Source organism: Ovis canadensis, chromosome 3 (genome assembly GCF_042477335.2).
Source record: "Ovis canadensis isolate MfBH-ARS-UI-01 breed Bighorn chromosome 3, ARS-UI_OviCan_v2, whole genome shotgun sequence".
NCBI classification, from domain to species: domain Eukaryota; kingdom Metazoa; phylum Chordata; class Mammalia; order Artiodactyla; family Bovidae; genus Ovis; species Ovis canadensis.
In genome coordinates, this window is record NC_091247.1 from 501,646 (window position 1) to 524,314 (window position 22,669).

The following is a 22,669-nucleotide window of genomic DNA, read 5'->3' on the forward strand; positions in this document are numbered from 1 at the left end:
AAATAGCATTATTATATTTAAAAGGTAATTCTTCGTGGATATCAGGTGATACCAGCCCACGTCTGGCCAGAGTCGGCACTCAGCACCACACAATGCGTCTTGGCTCTGGGGAGGCCCCTTGTGGTCTGCCTTTGGGGATTGTGGCTTCCCCATTTGTCCTGTTTCCTCCCCGAGGAAGACAGGGGCAGCCAGCCCGGGCAAGGTTGCAGGCCACATGCCTGCCCACCCGCCTGTGATCAGACAGCGGCTGTGTCACCATCTGCTGCCTGGAGCAGTTTACAGCCGAGGCAATTTTGAAACCGTGGGTCTAAAGTGCTTGGCTTTGTGGTTTACAGTGTGTGGTTGAAGCCTCTGTTCTTTCTCTGCCCCCAGGTTGTGACTCGACTGATTCGCCTCTTGGGTGAGAAGATCTTGGGCAGCCTCCAGCAGGGAGCTGCGGCAGGTGCGTGCCCAGGCCTGGCACCTGGGAGCCCCGCCATCCCCGCCTGGAGCCCCTGCCTACCTTGAAACTCCCCCTCACGCAGTGTTAGTTAGAACTTTTGTTTTCAGCTGTCAGACAGGATGTTTGAAACTATTCCCTCATCCTGGTGTTCCAGGCTTCCTCCTGGTGTCCTCTCCTTTCTGTGTAAAGAGTTCCTTTAATAATGGTTCTTAAATTCTCTGAATTTTCCTACATCAAAGAATGTCTTTAAATTGCCTTCGTTCTGAAGAATACAGGTTGCTGGATGTGCTATTCTGTCTTAACAGCCCTTTTATTTCAGCACTTGAAACATTTGCCACTTCCCTCTGGCCTCCGTTATGTCTAAAGAGAAACCCAGACTTCAACTTGCTCTTAAGTAGGCGTGCGTTGTTTCTGTCTGACTGTGTTCAAGATTTCCCCTCATCTTCAGTGTTTAGAAATTTGATTCTGGAACGTTTGGGCATAAATTCCTTTGAGTTTATCTTGTTTGGGGGTTTGCTCATGTTCTTGAATCTGCAGCTTTATTTTATATACATATGTATGTATGTGTGTTACTGCCACGTTTGGGAAGGTCTCAGCCTTTATTTCTTCAAATGCTCTCTCAGCCCTGTATTCTTTCTTTTCTGGAAACTCCGAGATGCAGATGTTAGACACCCTGTTATCATCCCCAAAGTCTCTGGGGCGTCGCTTGTGTTTTACCGGTTTTTCTCGTCTGATGCTCAGACCAAGCGGCTTCTTTCGATCTGCCTTCAGGCCTTCGGCTCTCTCCTGTCTTCTTGACTCTGCTCCCGACCCCACACAGAGCGGCTTCCGCTTCAGTTGTTGTATTTCTACATTTGCTTCAAGACCACCCTGATGGCTGCTTCTGGCTAGCTGTGAGCCCGTTTCAGTGCCTTGTCAAGGCCTCCAGAGTCTGTGCCCTGTTGTCATCTTTGTCTTCTCCTGTTTAAGTCGCTGTCTTCCTGGCTTTTGTTATGCCTGGTCATTTTGGATTGCATCCCGTATTTCGGGTATTATGGTGATCTGGTTCCCATTTAAATCTCTTACTCTTGCAGACTCTCAGTGTGCTTGTATTCAGGGCACGTCCTGGCCCTCCTCCCGGCTGTGTCTGAGTGCTGACCGAGTTCCCCAGGCCTCTGCCTCGCTGCACTGGCCTGCTGCGCTTGTATGCCCCCCCGAGCCAGCGTGAAGGCTGGCGGGTGCACCGCTGCCTTGTGCTCTCAGAGCCTCTGCCGTGCGCGTCTGGCCAGTCTCCCAGGTGGGCTCCTTGGGGGTGAGCCCAGGACCTCGCCCAGGGCTTAGAGGGCTCCGTTCTCCATGTCCCCCTCTCTGGGCAGGCTGCTGCTTCTGCTTGCTAGTGCTGGTCTTGGAGAGTTGGGGCTCCACCCTCTGTGTCTAGAGCCCAGGCAGGGTTTGCTCAGGGCAGAGAGCCCTGGAAGGTCTCCTGGGAGGCAGCCCCTCTGGGGGGGGGGGAAGGCCTCGTGTGGCGTGGCTGGGTCAGGGCCTGACACTGCCACTCTACCCCAGTGGGGTGGGCCTCCCACGAGCTGAGGCCCCTGGCCAGTCTGCCCTCCTCTCAACGCTCCTCTGGGCCGCCTAAGAGCTGCGTCCAGGGGCTTCTCGTAGCTGGTGGCCGCGGGTAGGTGGGATGTGCTGGCTCCATCCCCTTGGCCAGAACCAGAGCATCTCGCAGCTTCTTAAAAGCTATCAGGAGCTGGCAATAAATTCCCCCTCTGGGCCTGTTGCAGATGGAAGGTTCTGATGTCACAGGTCACTGGGAAAGAGAGAGAGGAAGGGACTCCCCACAGAGAAGCTTCAGGAAAGCCAGGGACGGGCCCTCTGCTGCCTTGTGTGCAGCCAGCAGTGGGCTCACAGCCCTCCCTCTTTCCCTGTCCCACATTAGCTCTTGGGAGCCCTGTCTCTGCCTCCTGAGCCTCCACGCTGGCTTCTGGGTCATGCCTTGTGGGGGACCCACCCTCCTCCCTAGGGCCAAGACCAGCAGTCAGAAATGGGCAGAACTGGGCCTTCCTGCATGGCCATGCCCTGCCTGGTGAGGTCTGTGTGGGAGCTGGGCTATGGCAGTGGCCAGGCAGGGGAGCCAGGAGGAGAGCCCTCAGCGTGCCCAGGCCCCAGAAGGCTGGAGCCTGGCTGGGGTGTGGCCGGCAGGAAGGGGGAGGCTGCCCCCCCAGCCACCTCCAGGAAAGCAGGAGGTGCCGCCAACCAAGAAGGGACTACTTGGTGATTGGAAATAAGCTTCAGCCAGGGATGCGCTGGTGGAGGGTAGTGACCTCGTGGACATACATGCCTGCAGGTCCATCGCTGCTGCTGTGGGGCCTCCTGGCCTCACGACTAGAGAATGGGGAGCCTGTGGTCCTAAGGACCCAGCCCTGACCTCCGGCGGGCGGTTCTGTGCCTCACCCCTGGGTCTGGAAGCCTGTGCAGATGAGGCAGTAGGAAAGGGTCGTCATCTGAAACTCAGGCCGTCACTGTCTCTGGAAGAGGTGGTGGGAGAACTCCAGGAGAGGGTGCAGCCAGAGGACGGGTCCTCCCCTGGCCCACCCTCCACCCCTTTGCATTTTCTCTGGGCCCCGCAGTCTTCTCTGAGTCTGTTCCTGTGTCCCCTTCAGGGGGCCAGTCCTGATGTGTATGAGACGCAAGGGCGCCGCGGTGCGGTTCGCTTTCGGCAGGAAGGCCAGGGCTCTAGTTGTGGAGACCAGGGCAGACCTGGGTGCCCGAGTCCCCAGCCAGGCTGCTGGGGCCACACCATCACCTGGAAACACTCAGGGGCACTGAGGCTGTCCCGGCGGCAGCCGGCTCCTCAGGCTAGCGCACACCCCTGTGCTCTGCAGGTCACCAGTTTGGGTTCCACACTGTGGGCAGCAAGTGGGACTCGGGGAACCCTGCCAGCAACCTTTCCACAGTGGCCGTCATGCCAGTGTCGGAGGACGTGCCCCTCACTGCCTTCACCCTGGAGCTCAAGCATGCCCTCAGCGCTATCGGTAAGCCCTGCCCGAGGCCACCTGAGGTCCCTTGGGCCCCCTCCTCCTCCTGCCTCTCAATCCTTCCAGGTTCTCCCGAAAGAGCGCTCAGCGTTGCCCGCAAGGCTGATAACCCTGGGTGGGGCTGGGGGTGCGGCGCTGGGGAGGGGACTGTCACAGTGAGACAGAGCCTCCGGACAGTCGTGATGGGGAGGCCCGACGCCGCAGGAGCTGGTACGAGTCGCACTGCACTCCTCCCAGCTGACCCCGCAGGGGCCCCTGAGCCCCACAGAAGCCCGCCTTGGGGTGGGTGCCTACCGCTGCCCCGCCGCTTGGAGAGCACACTGCAGTGGCTGGGGGTGGCTGACAAGGCGGGGCACCCTCAGTTAGGGTCCGGCAGCTTTCGTCTTGCTTCCAAGCTCCTGACAGCTGGGGAGTTTGGGGCTCAAGAACAAGAAACTGAAACCCTGGAGAATTCTTAGGAATTCTCCAAATCATAAAGCATTCCATATTCTTAACACTTTGCTCGTGTTTTATGTGACTGTGAGTGATCTTAGTGACAGACAACAGGACGATCTTCTGAGACAGGGCTATTTTAATGGCTTCAAGGGTAATAGAAGGCGTTGAATCAATGCCAAACAAAAATGATTTACAAAATTGACTATTATACACATTCAGTGTTTCAAAGTAATTCTCCAAGTGAAAATTTAAATCACAGAAAGCGTTAATGTCCATTAGTCTTGGTCTCTGTCTCATAACAAATGTTCTGGATCTGGAAACCTCCGTCTGTTTTCAGTGAGGTCGGTCAGACTGTCCAGGGCGCATCAAAAGACCTGCAGTTGTGCGGGACAGATGTGCTGATTCATAATAATAGCTTGTTCCCTTTGAAAAAAAACTTTTATTTTGAAATAATTGTAGACTCATAGCAAGTTATAAAAAGAGCAAAGAGGGAGCCATATGCCAGCCCCCACCCCGGCTATGCAACCACAGCACAGCCCCCAGGCCAGGAAGCTGGTGTCCGTGCAGTGCACTCGCGCGACTGCATGTGTGTCCCTGTGAATTCCTGCTTCTGCGCGAAACTGGGGTCATAACGGTCTGCACTGAACTGTTGGTGGCGCTGGGTGCCAGCGACGTCCCAGTGACGTGAGGAGGAAGCAGCCTCCTGCCTCGCTCCTGGTCTTGGGGAAAAGCTTTCAGTCTTTCGTCTTTGAGTAGGGTGTTCGCTGTCAGTCTCTCACGGACGGCCTCTTGATATGTCAGGAAGGCCTCTTCCTGTTCATATTTTGCCGAGAGTTCGCATCATGAAAGATGTTAGATTTCGTCAGTGCTTTTCCTGCGTCAGCTGAGATGATCGTGTTTCCCCCTGTGTTCTGTTAGTGTGGTCTGTTACACTGGCTGATACTCACGAATTGAGTCGTCCTTGCACTCCAGGAGTGAATCCCACTTGGTCTGGTGTGTAACCCTTTTCTACCCGCTGAGTTTGGTCAGCTCGGCTCTCATGGAGGGTTTTGCACTGTCGGGGTAGCTCGTCTGTAGTTTCTTGGGGTGTCTTGGTCCCACCGTGACTTTGGTAAGGGAGTACTGGTGCTAGCCCCATGGAATGAGTCAGGAAGTGTTCCCTCAGAATCAGTATTTTGGAAGACTTTGAGGAGGGCTGTAATTAATTTTTCTTTTAATGTTTGGTAGAGGATTTTCCCTGGTGGTCCAGTGGTTAAGAATCGGCCTGCCAATGCAGGGGTGACAGGTTCCTGCCTGGTCCGGGAAGACTGCACGTGCTACAAGGCGGCTCAGTCCATGCGCCACAACTACGGAGCCCAAGCTCAGGCCTCAGTGCTGCAGCTCCAGGCTGCGTCCCGCAGAGCCCAGGCTGCTCAGCAAGGGAAGCCTGTGCCCCACAGCCAGAGAGTGGGCCCTGCTCGCCGCAGCTGGACAAGGCCTGTGCCCAGGAGCGCAGCCCCCGCGTGGCTCTGGGCATGTGTTTAGTTTGAGATTCTTCTGGTTACTTAAGGTACAGAGCCAGCTGTTGATCAGGGATCTTCCTTCTTCCTCAGAGGCGGCATCTGCAGCTATAAACTCCCCTCCTAGCAGGGCTTTCGCCGTGTCCTGCACATTCTGGAATGCTGTGCTTTTGTTTTCATTTGTTTCAAGATATTTCCTCATTCCTTGGTGATTTCTTTGACTCATTGGTTGTTTAAGCATTTAATTTCCATATATTTGTGAATTTTCCATTTTTATACCATTGTGATCAGAAAAGATACTTCATGTAGATCCCATCCTTACCGGCCTCCTGAGGAACTTGCATGCAGGTCAAGAAGCAACAGCTAGAAGAACTGGATGTGGAACAACTGACTGGTTCAGAATTGGGAAGGAGTGCATCAAGGCTGTGTATTCTCACCCTGCTTATTTGCCTTGCATGCAGAGTACATCCTGCTAAATGCCGGGCTGGATGAACCACAAGCTGAAATCAAGATTGCCAGGAGAAATGTCAACAAACTCAGATATGCAGATGACACCACCCTTATAGCAGAAAGTGAAGAGGAGCTAAAGAGCTTCTTGATGAGAGTGAAAGAGGAGAGTGAAACAGCTGGCTTAAAAGTCGCCATTCAGAAAACTAGCATCACGGCGTCCGGTCCCATCGCTTCATGGCAAACAGAAGGGGAAAATCTGAAAACAGTGACAGGCTGTAATTTCTTGGGCTCCAAAATCACTGCAGATGGCGACTGCAGCCATGAAATCGAAAGACACTTGCTCCCTGGAAGAGAAGTTATGACGTCACTTTTCTGACAAAGATTCGTCTAGTCAGAGCTATGGTTTTTCCAGTGGTCATGTATGGATGTGAGAGTTGGACCATAAAGAAGGCTGAACGCCCAAGAATTGATGCTTTCAAATTGTGATGCTGGAGAAGACCCCTGAGAGTCCCGTGGACTGCAAGGAGATCAAACCAGTCAAACCTAAAGGAACTGAACCCTGAATATTCATTGGAAGGACTGATGTTGAAGCCCTAATAATTTGGCCACCTGATGGGAAGAACCAACTCCCTGGAAAAGACCCTGATGCTGGGAAAGATTGAAGGCAGGAAGAGAAGGGGGCGACAGAGAATGAGATGGTTGGATGGCATCACTGACTCAATGGGCATGAGTTTGAGCAAACTCCAGGAGATGGTGGAAGATGGGGCAGCTTGCCTGACATGCTGCAGTCTGTGGAGTTGCAAAGAACTGGACCCAACTTAGTGACTGGACAACAACAACAGAAGGCCTGTGGCCCAGCAAACAGCCTCTTCTGGAGGAAAGGGAGCGTGCATGGTGTGTTGTGCTGCTGGGCATTTGCGACTGTGAGGCAGTGTCCCATGTAGCTTGAATCTGCATTTCCCAGCAGCTGAAAAGTCTGTCTTGCGGCCACTGGGATCCCTTCTTCTGAGTGCCTGTCAAGTTGCCCACTGTTTTGTGGGGCTGTCATCTTTTCCTTGTCAGTGGGCAGTCTGGATACAGTTGCTTTTTTTGGATGAAAATGCAGATATGTCTCCTTCTGTGGCTTGCTTTTTTACTCTTTTACTGGTGTCTTCTGACGAATGCTTCCTAGGTGGCACCCGTGGGAAGGAATCCACCTGCAGTGCAGGAGACACAGATTCCAGCCCTGGGTCTGGAAGACGCCCTGGAGGAGGAGACGGCAGCCCGCTCCAGGGTCCTGGCCCAGAGACGCCCGTGGACTGGCGGGCTGCAGTCCACGGGGTTGCCAAGAGTTGGGCATGACAGCACGCATATAGTTCACTGACTTTGACAAATGCAAGTTGTTAATTCTAATATGGACCAATTTATTCATCATTTTTTTCCTATATTGTTACTGAATTTTGCATTTTATTGAAGAAATTTCATCCTATCCCCAAGTCATGAAGAGGTTCTTTTAAAAACATTATGGTATTACCTGTCAAGTTTACGATCCACTGGGGATGGTTTTGATTATGAAATGAGTAGAGTCAGGATGCATTTTTCTGTAGGCTCCTCAGCTGACCCAGAGCCCTCACTCAGAACCTCTGGACCCTGCCCTGAGGGTTCCTTTGCTGAAAGGTGATCACATCTGTGAAGGGTGTTTGTAGAGAGAGGATCTCGGCCGATGGCCTTGTCTTCCAGCTTCAGGGTGTCAGCCACTTCCTCTGGCTTCCGCAGTTTGGAGGAGAGGCTGTGTCACAGCCAGGCTGACAGTGACTCTCCAGGCCTGAGCAGCCCCCGCAGAGCCGACTCGGAGGACCTGGGAGTCGCCCTGTATCCATGCACTACCCTGGCCCTGTCCATGGCCTGGGCCTTAGGCAGACCCCTCCCAGGGACAGGCTGGTCACCACATTCCCAACTGGCCAGGGCTGTAGCCAGCGCCTGGCGAGCCCAGAGCACTCCTAGGGGCTCCACACTTTCCCAGGGGCCTCCTCAGAACCCTCGAGTCCAGGCAGAGGCCTAGAGCAGATGTACACCGAGGGTCAGAGAGAGTAGCCCCATCCCTGGGGCCTCAGGCAGGGCTCCTCGGTGTTCCCGCAGCAGACACGGCTTGCCTGTCCCGTCTCATCCTAGACTTCTAAGAGGTGAATCCAGGAGTGCCTGCCCTCGCCAGCTGAGAGCCCCTCCAGCCCCGAGAGGGCTCCCTCTCTGTCAGGCCCTTGTGGGTGCCTGACCCCCGAGGCAGGAGTCCCGACCCCCAGAGGAGTTGCTCCCCCACTTCCACAGGCTTCTGCCTTGGAGTCAGAGCTGCTGCCCTGCAGGTTAGACCAGTGTCCACCTCACAGCCGCCACCCTGTGGTTCAATCCAGTCACTCAGTCGTGTCCGACTCTTTGCGACCCCATGGACTGCAGCACGCCAGGCCTCCTTGTTCATCACCAATTCCCAGAGCTTGCTCAAACTCATGTCCATTGAGTTGGTGATGTCATCCAGCCATCTCATCCTCTGTCCTTCCCTTCTCCCGTGGTCTTTCCCAGCATCAGGGTCTTTTCCAGTGAGTCAGTTCTTCACATCAGGTGGCCAAAGTACTGAAGTTTCAGCTTCAGCATCAGTCCCGCCAATGAATGGTCAGGACTGATTTCCTTTAGGATTGACTGGTTGCATCTCCTTGCTGTCCAGGGGACTCAAGAGTCTTCTCTAGCACCACAGTTAAAAAACATCAATTCTTTGACACTCAGCTTTCCTTATGGTCCAACTCTCACATCCATACGTGACTACTGGAAAAACCATAGCTTTGACTAGACAAATCTTTGTCAGAAAAGTGATGTATCTGCTTTTTATGGTCATAATTTTTCTTCCAAGGGAGCAAGTGTCTTTCAATTTCATGGCAGCGGTTACCATCTCCAGTGATTTTGGAGCTCAAGAAAATAAAATCTGTCACTGATTCCCTTGTTTCACCATCTGTTTGCCATGGAGTGATGGAACCGGACGCCGTGATCTTAGTTTTTGAATATTGACTTTTAAGCCAGCTTCTTCACTCTCCTCTTTCACTTTCATCAAGAGGCTCTTTAGTTCTTCCTTGCTTTCTGCCATGAGGTGGTGTCATCTGCACATCTGAGGTTACTGATATTTCTCCCAACAATCTTGAGTCCAGCTTGTGCTTCATCCAGCCCAGTGTTTCTCATGATGTACTTTGCATGTGAGTTAAATAAGCAGGGTGACAGTATACAGCCTTGATGTACTCCTTCCCCGATTTGGAACCAGTCCATTGTTCCATGTCCAGTTCTAACTGTTGCTTCTTGACCTGCATGCAGATTTCTCAGGAGGCAGGTCAGGTGGTCTGGTATTCCTGTCTCTTTAAGAATGTTCCACATTTTGTAGTGATCCGCATAGTCAAAGGCTTTGGCATAGTCAATAAAGCAGAAGTAGATGTTTTTCTGGAATTCTCTTGCTTTTTCTACATTCCAACGGACGATGGCAATTTGATCTCTGGTTCCTCTGCCTTTTCTAAATCCAGCTTGAACATCTGGAAGTTCTCAGTTCATGTACCAGCTTGGAGAATTTTGAGCATTGTTTTGCTAGTGTGTGAGATGAGTGCAATTGTGTGGTAGTTTGAGCAGTCTTTGGCATTGCATTTCTTTGGGATTGCAATGAAAACTGACCCTTTCCAGTCCTGGGGCCACTACTGAGTTTTCCAAATTTACTGGCATATTGAGTGCAACACTTTCACAGCATCACCTTTTAGGACTGGAAATAGCTCAGCTGGAATTCTGTCACCTCTACTAGCTTTGTTCGTAGTGATGCTTCCTAAGGCCCACTTGAATTCCCGCTCCGAGTGTTCCACCCTGTAGAACACGCCCTTATTTTGTACGCTGTCACGAAAGCAGACACTTCCAGCTAAACACAGGCAGTGACTTCCTGTCTCTCCCCTTCTAAGTGTAAGCCCTCAGGGAGGCCAGATGCCGCTGCAGGGGGAGCCGGGGCTGCTCCCGCTGCAGCAGGGCTTCTTCACTCTCAGGGCGGTCCAGCAGCCTTCCTGACCCTGAGGGCCACAGTCTCTCAGCTTTTGTCCCCACCCCTGGCAGCCCTCCTGGTTGAGCAGATGTGTCTGTGCGGACAGCAGCTCCCTTCTCCAACAGATCTTCCTGACCCAGGAATCGAACCAGGGTCTCCTTCACTGCATGCGTGTTCTCTACCAGCTGAGCTATCAGAGAATCCCAAAGGGACGGTGAAAGTCACTCAGTTGTGTCCAGCTCTTGGCAACTCCATGGACTATACAGTCTGTGGAATTCTCCAGGCCAGAATACTGCGTGCGTAGCCTTTCCCGTCTCCAGGAGATCTTCCCGTCCCAGGGATCGAACCCAGGTCTCCCACACTGCAGGTGGATTATTTACCATCTGAGCCACCCTGTAGATGGAAGAACAAGCTGACCCCAGAGACAGCGCGTGAAAGCATGCGTCTCCATCCTGGTAAACTGCGTCTGCTGGAATCCAGCCAGCTGCTGACTTGGGTTGGGGAAGTTGTCTGATTTCGCATTTTACAAGCTTGTGCTTCCCCTGCCCCCAACACACACACAGTTTCAGAGCTGCAGAAATTCAAGCCCAATGTGTACAGAGGAGGAGACAGGCTCAGAGAGGCTGCCTGTCCCTGCACCTGGCGTAGCCCTGCCCTTGGCACACTGCAGGAGGGTCACCTGCCCGGAGGGTCTCCTCAGGGCCACAGGCACTTCCTCGAGAGCTGTGAGAGGTTTACTGCTTTCCCGAAAGGCAGATTCCCGGAGGAGGAAGGGCCTCGCCTGTCCTCCAAGGTGGGCTGCCCGCAGTTTTCTGCATCTGGTGGTGGTTTTTTAGGCCCTGCCCTGCTGCTGACCAGTGACAGCATAAAACAGCGCCTTGGCTCCAGTGCTCTGGACAGGTACGAGGCCTCCGCGCGGGAACAGCCTGGCCGAGCCCGGCCTCCTGCTCTCAGGGGGCCCTGCCCAGCCATGAAACACACCAGGTGTCTGTGCCTTCCAGTATCCACGAGTACCGGCTGTCCAGCTGGCTGGGCCAGCAGGAGGACATCCACCGGATCGTGCTCTACCAGGCCGACAGCACGCTCACGCCCTGGACCCAGTGCTGCATCCGGCAGGCGGACTGCATCCTCGTCGTGGGCCTGGGCGAGCAGGAGCCCAGGGTCGGCGAGGTGAGCTGGGGTCGGGAGCGCGGCAGTGGGCGGGGCTTCGGCTGTGGGGCTGGGGAGTGGGCGTGGTCTCTCGGCAGCAGGCTGGGCAGGTCCTGGCTAGCGTGGCCCTCTCCTCAGACCCGGGTTGACTTTTTTTTCTTTGAATGAAGTATTTCAAGAACTCAGGAAGGGATGAATAGTAAGAGCAAACACCCAGACATTTGCTCTGCACATTTTGAAAACATTTTGCTGTGTTTACCCCTGGTGGTGTTTTAGCAGGAGCAGGCAGGTAGCTGTGATTTTTCCAGTATCATGTATGGATGTGAGAACTGGACTGTAAAGACAGCTGAACGCCAAAGAACTGTTGCCTTTGAACTGTGGTGTTGGAGAAGACTCCTGAGAGTGGACTGCAAGGAGATTCAACCAGTCAGTCCTAAAGGAAATCAGTCCTGACTATTCATTGGCGGGACTGATGCTGAAGCGGAAACTCCAATCCTTTGGCCACCTGATGTGAAGAACTGACTCATTGGAAAAGACCCTGATGCTGGGAAAGATTGAAGGTGGGAGGAGAAGGGAAGGACAGAGGATGAGATGGCTGAATGGGATCACCGACCGATGGACATGAGTCTGAGTGAGCTCCGGGAATTGCTGATGGACAGGGAGGCCTGGCATGCTGCAGTCCGTGGGGTCACACAGAGTTGGACACGACTGAGCTGATGGACAGGGAGGCCTGGCGTGCTGCAGTTCACGGGGTCACAAGGAGTCAGACCGACTGAGTGCCTGAGCTGGACTGAGACAGAGGCCGTGAGGCAGCCAGCAGCAGCCCCGGTGGCCTCCTGTGAAGCCAGCGCCTCGTCTCACTCTGTGTGTATACGGCACTGTTTTTATGTGAATAGTGTTCTACTTTATGCCATCTTTGTTGGCTGCTTGTTCAGTCACTAAGTTTTTTGTTCAATCACTAAATTGAATCAGACCCTTTGCAATCCCGTGGACTGCAGCATGCCAGGCTTCCCTGTCCTTCAGTGTCTCCTGGAGTTTGCTCAAATTCATGTCCGTTGAGTTGATGATGCTATCCAACCATCTCACCATCTGCCACCTCCTCCTTTTGCCGTCAATCTTTCCCAGCATCAGAGTCTTTTCCAGTGAGTCGGCTCTTCCCGTCAGGTGGCCAAAGTATTGGAGCTTCGACTTCAGCAACAGTCCTTCCAATGAATATTTAGGGTTGATTTCCTCTATGATTGATTAGTTGGATCTCCATCAGTTCAAAGGACTGTCAAGAGTCTTCTCCAGCACCACAATTTGAAAGCATCAATTATTCGGCACTCAGCCTTCTTTATGGCTTAGCTCTCACATCTGTATGTGACCACTGGAAAAACCCTAACTTTGACTAGATGGGCCTTTGTTGGCAAAGTGATCTCCCTGCTTTCTAATGCGTTGCCTAGGCTTGTCGTAGCTTTCTTTCCAAGGAGCAAGTGTGCTTTAGTTTCCTGGCTGCAGTCACTGTCTGCAGTGATTTTGGAGCCAAGAAAATGAGATCTGTCACTGCTTCTCGTTTTTCCCTATCTGTTTGCCATGCAATGATGGGACTGGATGCCATGATCTTAGGCTTGTTGAATATTGAGTTTCGAGCCAGCTTTTTCACTGTCCTCTTTCACCCTCATCAAGAGGCCCTTTGGTTCCTCTTCACTTTCTGCCATTAGAGAGGTATCATCTGCACATCTGGGGCTGTCGATGTCACTCCTGGAAATCTTGGCTCCAGTGCAGCATTTTGCATGATGAACTCTGCATATGGGCTTCCTGGCTGGCTCAGAGGTAAAGAATTCGCCTCAGTGCAGGAGCTACGGGTTTGATCCCTAGGTCAGGAAGATCCCCTGGAGAAGGGCACTGCAGCCCACTCCACTGTTCCTGCCTGGAGAATCCCATGGACAGAGGAGCCTGGTGGGCTACAGTCCTTGGGATCACAAAGAGTCTACACGACTAAAGGGGCTTGGTAAGCACGCATACACGCTGCGTGTAAGCTGAATAAGCAGGGTGACAGTACACAGCCTCGCTGTAGTCCTTTCCCAACTTGGAGCCAGTCAGTTGTTCCACGTAAGGTTCTAACTGTTGTTTTTTGACCTGCATACTGGTTTCTCAGGGTGCAAGTAAGGTGGTCTGGTATTCCCATATCTTTAAGAAGTTTCCGCAGCTTGTTGTGATCCACACCATTAAAGGCTTTAGTGTAGTCAATGAAGCAGAAATAGACGGTTCTCTAGAATTTCCTTGCTTTTTCTATGATCCAACGGGTGTTGGCAGTTTGATCTCTAGTCCCTCTGCCTTTTCTAAGTCCAGCTTGTACGTCTGGAGGTTCTCAGCCCGCACACTGCTGCAGCCTGTGCCGTCTCGACTCCCCCTTTCCCTCAGTGCTCACGCTCCTGGGTTTTCTCCGCGTTGTTTTCCTCGTCTCATGGCTGTTGAGTCTCTGTTTGTGAACGCCCCACCATCTGTCTGTTCCGTCAGTGGACTGCGAAAGTTCTTCACTGCACGCGTGTGCAAGGGTGTCTTCAGGGCGCCACCTAGAAAAGCTGCTGAGCCAGAGGCTGTGTCTTCAGGTTCACAGAGCTGCCAGACCCCACTGCAGTCAGCGGTGCTGCCAGGCAAGGCCTGGGGCCCCGTGCTCATCGCCCTGCACCTGAAGTCCCACCGTCTCCAGCTTCCCGGGCGTCAGGTGGAGTCATCACCTCTTTGCTTTGTGTCCGTCCTCTGTGCTCACCTCACGTTCCGCCCCGTCCTGGGTTAGCTACAAACTTGTCATCTCTGCTGCGGGTTCCAGTTCTGCCAGGAGCGGCGCCCCTTTGCCGAAGAAGGTTGCAGCGTGTGTTCACGAGGCCATGTTAGAGAAGCAGAGGGCGGTGCCCTCCCTGCCTGCAGGCCCCCAGAGCTCGGCGGGCACGCAGCTGCAACCCCCTGGGCCCGGCTTCACAGAGGAAGGGCCCAGCACACTACAGCCAGGCCGGTGCCGCAACCTGTGTGGGCTGATGGGCGAGGGGGTGTCCAGCCTGGGGCCGCCGTCGGCCGGGGCTCTGCTGGGCTGGCTGACTCGCGCTCCGCTCTCCCTCAGCTGGAGCGGATGCTGGAGACTTCGGCCGTGCGCGCCCAGAAGCAGCTGGCACTGCTGCACCGGCAGGACGGGCCCGCCCCGGCCCGCACCGCGGAGTGGCTCAACATGCGGGGCTGGTGCTCCGGCCACCTGCACCTCTGCTGCCCTCGCCGAGTCTTCTCCAGGAGGAGCCTGCCCAAGCTGGTGAGCTGGGGCCCTGGGGCCTGCCTCCTGCCCTCCCTCCACCTCTGACCCCAGCCTGCAGCACTGATGGGGCTCTCAGTTCTGCTCGAGCCTGACTGTTGTGTGGCGGCACCGCTGATGGAGGAGCCCCCACTTGTTGCCAGAGCCGAGCCCAGGGGCCTCAGGTTGGCCCTGCCTCCTCCTTTGGACAGAAAAAGCCGCGAATCCTGAGGCACCTCTTCCTTGGGGTCCTCACCCTGGAGACTGGGCACGGGCCACAGTGGGAGCGGGGCCCCGCAGCACGGTGGACACAAGCTGACTGTGGTGTCGCCGCCCAGACATTCAGGCCCCGCACACCCTCTGCGTGGGGTGGTGGTGGCGGTGAGGCCCAGGGCCATGGGGCCCTCCCAGGCGAGCCCAGGCACTGAGGTGCTGACGGCTCAGCTCAGAACCACCGGCGTGTCCTGGAGACAGCTTTGGGTCAGGAGTTGGGCAGAGCAGCGGGTTAGGTTGGCTCTCTCTGCTGGCCTCTCTTATAGGTGGAGCTGTACGAGCGGGTCTGCCAGAGGCCCCCGGACCGGCACTCAGACTTCTCCCGCCTGGCGAGAGTGCTGACCGGCAATGCCATCGCCTTGGTCCTTGGGGGAGGGGGAGCAAGGTGAGTCCCTCTGCTTCCCATGCCCTTCCCTGGATGTGGGTGTGTGGATGTGTGGGTGTGTGTAGCAGCATGGGCAAGGGTGTGTGTATGTGGCTGTGTGTGTGGGCATGTGTGTGTGTGCGCATGGGTGTGGCTGTGTGTGCATGGCTGTGTGTGTATAGGTGCAAGGGCGTGGGTGTGTGTGCGTGGCTGTATGTGTGCATGGGTGTGGGTGTGGCTGTGTGTGTAGGTGCAAGGGCATGGGTGTGTGTGCGTGGCTATGTGTGTGTGTAGGTGTAAGGGCGTGGGTGTGTGTGCATGGCTGTGTGTGTGTGCATGGGCATGGGTGTGTGCATGGCTGTGTGTGTGTATGCAAGGGCATGGGTGTGTGTGCGTGGCTGTGTGTGTGTGTAGGTGCAAGGGCATGGGTGTGTGTGTGGCTCTGTGTGTGTAGGTGCAAGGGCGTGGGTGTGTGTGCATGGCTGTATGTGTGCATGGGCGTGGGTGTGTCTGTGTGGCTGTGTGTGTGTAGGTGCAAGGGCATGGGTGTGTTTGCATGGCTGTGTGTGTGAATGGGTGTGTGCATGGGTGTGTGTGTGTGCATGGGTGTGTGCATGGCTGTGGGTGTGTGTGCATGGGCGTGTGTGTGTGTGAATGGGTGTGTGTGTGTGTGTGTGTTCATGGCCGTGGGTATGTGTGCGTGGCTGTGTGTGTGTGCATGGGCGTGGGTGTGTGTGCATGGGCATGGCTGTGTGTGTGCATGGGTGTGTGTGCGTGGGTGTGTGTGCGTGGCTGTGTGTGCATGGGTGTGTGTGCATGGCTGTGTGTGAGTGGCTGTGTGTGTGTGCATGGGCGTGGCTGTGTGTGCGTGGCTGTGTGTGTAGGTGTGCATGGGCGTGGGTGTGTGCGTGGCTGTGTGTGTGTGTAGGTGCATGGGATGGGTGTGTGTGTGCGTGGGTGTGGGCATGGGTCCCTGTGTGCTTCCCACGCACAGCTGTGACCCTCCATGAAGGCCGCAGGAGAGCATGTCTCTTCCTGATGGCCCCCTCTTTCCTCTGGCCTGCAGGTGAGCCTCTCTTTGCTTTACGAAACAGGGATCTGCTCTGTTCACGACCCTCTGAAGCAGCCTTTAGCTCCTTGGGCTGGTGGGTGGGTTCCTTTAAGGATGTTGAGCCCAAACAGCTTGAACCCCAGGTTGTCCTGACACTTGCTGCCCTTCTCCTGACATGTGTTAAAGAGAAATTTACACCCGGGGCAGAAATGGAGCGGCAGGTGTGTGGTGAGGGTGCGACAGGCCCAGGCCGCCGGCTGAAGCAGCGGTGTGCGGAGGGGTAGGGCAGCATCTGTACTGGACCCCTGCCCCCCGAGGGCGGGTCCCAGGGCCAGGGTGCCCTGCAGGCTGGAGCTCACGCCCCTGGCCGCGATGGACATCAGGGCACTCCCTGGGCTGGCCGCCTGTCCCTGAGGCCCACTGGAGGGGCCTGGCTCACTACCTCCCTTGGCCAGAGGACACCCCTTCCAGAGTGAGCTGGAGGAGAGAGGGGCCCAGAGGGTGGACTCCCTGCTCAGCTCCTCCACTCCTCGGCTAATCATAGCTGGATGAGGTCTAAGAGAATGCAGATGAGCCTCAGAACTGCTTGTCTAACTGGACTCAACACTCCTCGCTTCCCTAGGACTGGAGATGCTGGGGCTCGAAGCTCTGGCCCGAGACCCTTAGGGAAGGGATGGACCCTCAGGGAACGGATGGACCCTTAGGGAAGGGATGGACCCTTAGGGAACGGATGGACCCTCAGGGAATGGATGGACCCTCAGGGAATGGACGGGCCTTTAGGGAAGGGACGGACCCTTAAGGAAGGGAAAGTGGGGCGAAGTGGTCTGCTGCTCTTCTGGGGGACCCTGCCCCCAACTCCAGCTTCCTTCCTGGTTTCATCTTCCTTCACAGCACGTGTTGCTGCCTGTTGCCGCCTCGCTCTAAGGGCTGGGCTGGGATCAGGACCTCAGGCTGCCGGGAGGGACCCCATATGGTGACGCTGGTGCCCTGAGTGCCGCCTGGACTGGGGTGGGGCTAGTGAGCTCTGTGTCTGTTCCTCTTGGGTGATTCAGAGGCGGCATCAGTGCCATGTTTTTTCGTGAAAGCTGAGCTAGTGGGCCTGGAAACCAGGCAATTTGCTTAGAATTGCCAGGTGAGGGGGCACTCGGGTGCTTTCTGTGGGCTGGGGCAGCGAGGCGCCTGGAGCAGCTGGTCTGCTGCAGCATTTTTAGTGAAATTTACTCAAAGTGACGTCTAGTAAGGCGCTGTAGTGTTTCTTATCTCTTCTTGCTGTTCTTTGGAACTCTGCATTCAGATGCTTTTCTCTTTCCTTTTCTCCTTTGCTTTTCGCCTCTCTTCTTTTCACAGCTACTTGTAAGGCCTCCCCAGACAGCCATTTTGCTTTTTTGCATTTCTTTTCCATGGGGATTGTCTTGATCCCTGTCTCCTGTACAATGTCACGAACCTCCGTCCATAGTTCATCAGGCACTCTGTCTATCAGATCTAGGCCCTTAAATCTATTTCTCACTTCCACTGTATAATCATAAGGGATTTGATTTAGGTCATACCTGAATGGTCTAGTGGTTTTCCCTACTTTCTTCAATTTCACTCTGAATTTGGCAATAGAGAGTTCATGATCTGAGCCACAGTCAGCTCCTGGTCTTGTTTTTGCTGACTGTATAGAGCTTTCCCATCTTTGGCTGCAAAGAATATAATCAATCTGATTTCGGTGTTGACCATCTGGTGATGTCCACATGTAGAGTCTTCTCTTGTGTTGTTGGAAGAGGGTGTTTGCTATGACCAGTGCATTTTCTTGGCAGAACTCTATTAGTCTTTGCCCTGCTTCATTCCGCATTCCAAGGCCAAATTTGCCTGTTACTCTTCTAGAAATTTTCTTGAGAGCCGATGCCGGGAGCATGCTTGCAGAGAGCATGCTGGCTCTGTGCACACTTGCAGGACAGTCTGGTTGTGGGACTCTGGGTGGAAGTGGTCTCCCCGGGAGTTCTTTCTATTGTCCGTGTAGCTTCTAGGATTGCTGTGAAGTCCCATGTCATTTTGTTCCCAAGGCCTGTTCCCTCTGGGTCTTGCAGGCAAGTCTCTTCATTCTTGTGTTTCTGAAAGAACTTGAAGTGCCTGGGTCTCACAGTTTGAGCCTCTCTGAGCATATCGGTGCTCGCCTGCTGAGTTTTCCTCTCTGCTGGCCTGTGTCTGCCCGGCCCGTGAGCTGTGTGCCTCGTGCTATCTGTGTGCCCCGGCTGCACCGGCTGCATCACTGCCTGGACTCTGGGCTCCTGTCCGCGGCGTCTGGGTTGTGTGCTGGGTTTGGTTGCTATGCACAGGATGGCTGTCAGCATTTGCACGCGAATCTTCCTTGTGGGATAACACCTAGGAGCAGACCGCCTCTGCCTGGAGTAGTTGAATGTATCCAACACCCCAGAGGCTGTGAGGGCCCGGCTGCCCACGCGTCTGTCACCCTTGGCCTTGTCGGGGCGAGCGTGGCCACACTCCCGGTGCCGCTGGGGCCTGGTCTGCATCCCTGAACTCGGGCTCCGGGGCCTCCTTGCCCGGCGGCGTGTCCTCTGCCGTGCCGCTGGAGGGGCTGTGTGTGGTGTGGATGCAAGTCTTCTGCCAGATGTGTTTATTGCTGAGACCGTCTCCAGTCTGTGACTTTTGTTTCCTAGTGGCTTTTTTTGAAATTTATTTTTTAATATGAATTTATTTATTTTAATTGGATGTTAATTACTTTACAATATTATATTGGTTTTGCCATACATCAACATGAATCCACCGCGGGTATACACGTGTTCCCCATCCTGAACCCCGCTCCCTCCTCCCTTTACCATCCCTCTGGGTCGTCCCAGTGCACCAGCCCCAAGCATCCTGTATCCTGCATCGAACTTGGACTGGCGATTTGTTCCATATATGATAGTATACATGTTTCAGTGCCACTCTCCCAAATCGTCCCACCCTCACCCTCTCCCACAGAGTCCACAAGACTGTCCTATACATCTGTGCCTCTTTCGCTGTCTCGCATGCAGGGTCATCGTCACCGTCTTTCTGAATCCCGCGTGCATGCGCCAGTGCACCGTATTGGTGTTTCTCCTTCTGGCTTACCTCACTCTGTATAATCGGCTCCAGTTCCATCCACCTCTTTAGAACTGATTCAAATGGATTCTTTTTAATGGCTGAGTAATACTCCCTTGTGTATATGTACTGCAGCTTTCCTAGTGGCTCTTTTTGATGAGCTCATTTTAACCTGGTGAAGTGGGATTTCCCGGGTTCTTACAGTTTAACTTCTGGGGCTCGGGGGGCTCTTGCCGGGGCCTCATCTTCTCGAAGTTTGTGGTTCTGGGCCTGCAATCCGCCCACAGCTGCCACCTCTGAGTGGCAGAGCTCTCGGTGGGTGAGGGTCTTCTCCCTCATATCGCTCCCTCCCGGCTCAGCTGCCACGGCACCCGGCTCAGCTGCCGGCACCTGCCCACGTGTGGGCTGCTCTGGGGCCTGCTGTCCTGACCGCACCGTGCGCCCTCGCCCTCGCCCTCGCCCTGGCTTTGCGGGCGCCTCTGTAGGAGACCATCAGGCAGTGTGACCCTTCGCCCTCCCTCTCCCTGAATGGTCTTGGTCGTCCTCACTCCTCCGCACCTCCGCGTGGAGCTTAGAACCATCCGGGCATTGCATGGGTGTGTGCTGTTGTAAGTGGTCTGCGTTAAATTTCACTTTGCACTGTCTGTCGACGGTATGCAGAAACACAAGCAATGTTTGTAAATACGCCGTCTTACAACCTCGGTGAATTCACTTCTTCTGTTTCCTTTTCTGTAGTTCTTTTGCATTTTTTATACGTACAGTTACGTCTTCCAAGAATAAAGAAAGTATTTCCTCTTTCTTTGCAAAGTACGTACATGCCTTTGCTTCTCTTCTCGTTTGTTGCCCCGGTTAGAGCTTTCCGCAGGTCTGAGCAGGTGTTGAGAGAGCTGTTGCCTTGCCTGCAGTGTCAGGACCACACCCCCTTTAATGGCTGAGTGCCGCGCAGCTCCTGGTCTCTGAGACGCCCTGTACCAGACTGAGGGCGTGCCTTCTGTTCTTAGCCGACCGAGCTTTTATCACGGGGGCGTGTTTTTCTGGGTCTGTGGGATTCTGTGATTTACTCCTTTATTCTGTTGATACGATGGATCACACTGAGTGATTCTAGCGCTGCCTCCTTGGGACAGACTCCGCGGCCTGTGGCCCTACCTTGCCGGCCAGGCGCCCGGGTCCGTGGGAAGCGGGCTGTGCTTGTCCTCAGCTGAAGTGCAGCCAGGCTTGTTTGCTGCCTCCTCTGTTGTCTGGAAGGTCTTATGTGGCTCCTGCTATTCGTCCTTATGTTGAGTACAATTCACTAGTAAAACCGTCTGGACATGAAATTTTGTGAGGATTCAAGAATTAAAAATTCACTGCTGTGATGGTTATAGGGCGATCCGGGTTCTCTGCTTTTAGGGTCGGGTCTGGGAAGCTGTGTCATTCATAGCTTGTGTTATGAACGTGTCCATTTTATCTGATTTTCCCTACTTAAGGCACAAGGTTACTATTAACTTCTTAACTGGAGCGTCTGTACGACGTTCCCTTCTTCAGTGTTGAGGTTACGACAACCGCCTGTCTCCCTCCTTCCCTGCCCCACCCCCACGTCTCTCTCCCCCTGCTTTTACTTTTCTGGATCAGTCTTACCAGGAGCTATCAACTGAATTCATCTTTTCAAAGCACCTGCTTGTAGTTCTCGGTCCTGTCGATTATGTTGTTTTCTGGTTCGTTCATTTCTGGTCTTTATTATTTCCTTAATGTTGCCCTCTTCGATTTAAGCTGTTCTTTCTTTCCTGACTTATGGGCCCGCAGACGCTGTCTGAGAAGGGCCGGGTGGCAAGGCCGCAGCCTCCCAGCCAGCTCGGGCGGGCCGCAGCTCCGGGTGCTGCCCCTTGGGGGTAGCATGCCTTTTTGTTCTCAGTCTGGTCTAAAGTTTTCCTCACCTTGAGGTGAGGGAATGGTGTTGCTTTCTGCGTTTGTGCTCTGCGTTCAGAGTGCTTCTGGAACCCAAGGCTCGGCGTCGGTCGTCGGTTCTGGGCCTTCCCGCCCTCCCTGTCTCTCAGTGTCACTCTGTCCGCTCCTGCCGTCTGTCCCCACGCCCGCTGCAGTCCTGGGGCCTCTGCTCCTGCCAGGTGCTGTTTCTGGCTGTGTGGTGGGCACCCCACAGACGTGGAGACATGAGCCTTCGCCTGACCCAGAGCCAGCCCCAACGCCCCCACGAGGAGGCTGAGCGCCAGCTGCTGCTCAGGAGCACCGCTGCTCCTGTCCGAGTTGCCACCGTTGCCCCACTTCCCACGACGTGTGCAGGATGTGGGCGCTGAGGGGTGGGCAGGACAGGACGGCCGTCCTGGGTCCTGGCGGGCAGAGTGGGCGCTGACTTCCTGCTCCTGTCGGTGTAGGGGCTGCGCGCAGGTGGGCGTCATCCGGGCCCTGACGGAGTGTGGCATCCCGGTGGACATGGTCGGAGGGACGTCCATCGGGGCCTTCATGGGCGCCCTGTACTCGGAGGAACGCAGCTACAGCCAGATCCGCATCCGGGCCAAGCAGTGGGCGGAGGTGAGGCCCTGCAGCGGCTCTGCAGCGTGGCTGGCCAGCGAGGGCTTCGGTGCTGGGGCCGGGGGCTCTGGCGCCTGGTCTTGCAAAGGTGACTGAGGACGTGCACCCACGGTACACCGTGCTTCCACGCCCACCGGGGCACCAGTGCTGGTAGGCAGGTGGGGGAGGCCTGGCCTGGGGATCTGTGCGGCAAGGGCAGGGCAGGGCAGGCCGCACAGCTTGAGACCTGCCTGCTCCAGTAATTCCTGCAGACCTGGGGCTTCGGGGCTGCCCTCTGTTGCCTGGCAGCTGGCCCTGAGGTGTTCGGGCTTGGCGTGTGCGGTAGATAGAGGGGGTTGGGGGTGGACTCCGGAAGGGCTGGGTGGGCCCTGGGCTGTCTCCCTCCCTGGGTGTGTGAGACCCCAGATGTCAGAGAGTAAGAAGTACACGTGGATACAGTGGGCCCGTAGTGAACGGGCACCAGAGGACAGCCCGGAATCCAGGGCCGGGGCGGAACAGAGGGGCGTGTCACCCACCTCCTAAGAGCTCTGTCTGGAGAGGGGGAGCAGGACGGAGCCCAGGCTGAGGCCGTGAAAAGGCTCAGAAGCGCATTCTCATTTTTGAAAGAAAAGGAGCCGGTCGCGCTCTGTGCAGAAGCTCTCAGAGCGGGCCGTCTGCCCAGCACATGTCCCCGAGGCTCCTGTCACTGAGGACAGCCTGCAAGGGCAGTGGCCCCAGGGGACAGTGAGGCTCCATCCTCAGTGAGGGACCAGAGACAGCCGGGCAGGCCTTTCCCTTCTTGGCCCTGCTGGTCTGGGGCTGTGGGAACAGACATGGAGCTTCGGGCCTGATGGCTTGCCGTCCTGAGTGTGTGCTGAGCCTGCTGGGCAGCCCTTGCGCGGGTGTGGGGCTGGAACCCGCGGGCCGCCCTGCGGCCCTGCCTGTGGGCCCGTGGAGGGGCGTGGCGGGGCGGTGCTGAGCAGGGGCTTCCTCAGGAGGGAGAGCCTGGGGATGATGCCGGGCCGCCTGGGTCCCTGTCCTCCAAGAGCACATGCGCTCCTGCTCATCCTGGTCCCCACGTGAGTGCCTGGGCACCTGCCCCCTCCACCTGCAGCCCCTGCCTGAG

At 55.3% G+C, this 22,669-nt stretch overlaps 1 protein-coding gene across 12 annotated transcripts in view; it reads left to right on the top strand.

Moving 5' to 3' along the window:
* Positions 1 to 22,669, top strand: part of PNPLA7 (patatin like phospholipase domain containing 7) — an 83,218-nt gene that overhangs the window by 56,477 nt on the left and 4,072 nt on the right. For all 12 annotated transcript variants that reach the window (XM_069579649.1, XM_069579648.1, XM_069579655.1 and 9 more), the window contains 7 exons: positions 373 to 442; positions 3,310 to 3,459; positions 10,713 to 10,776; positions 10,878 to 11,046; positions 14,126 to 14,308; positions 14,827 to 14,945; positions 21,408 to 21,564. In XM_069579649.1, coding sequence (XP_069435750.1) covers positions 373 to 442; positions 3,310 to 3,459; positions 10,713 to 10,776; positions 10,878 to 11,046; positions 14,126 to 14,308; positions 14,827 to 14,945; positions 21,408 to 21,564 — 912 coding nt within the window. The remainder of the gene's footprint in view (positions 1 to 372; positions 443 to 3,309; positions 3,460 to 10,712; positions 10,777 to 10,877; positions 11,047 to 14,125; positions 14,309 to 14,826; positions 14,946 to 21,407; positions 21,565 to 22,669) is intronic.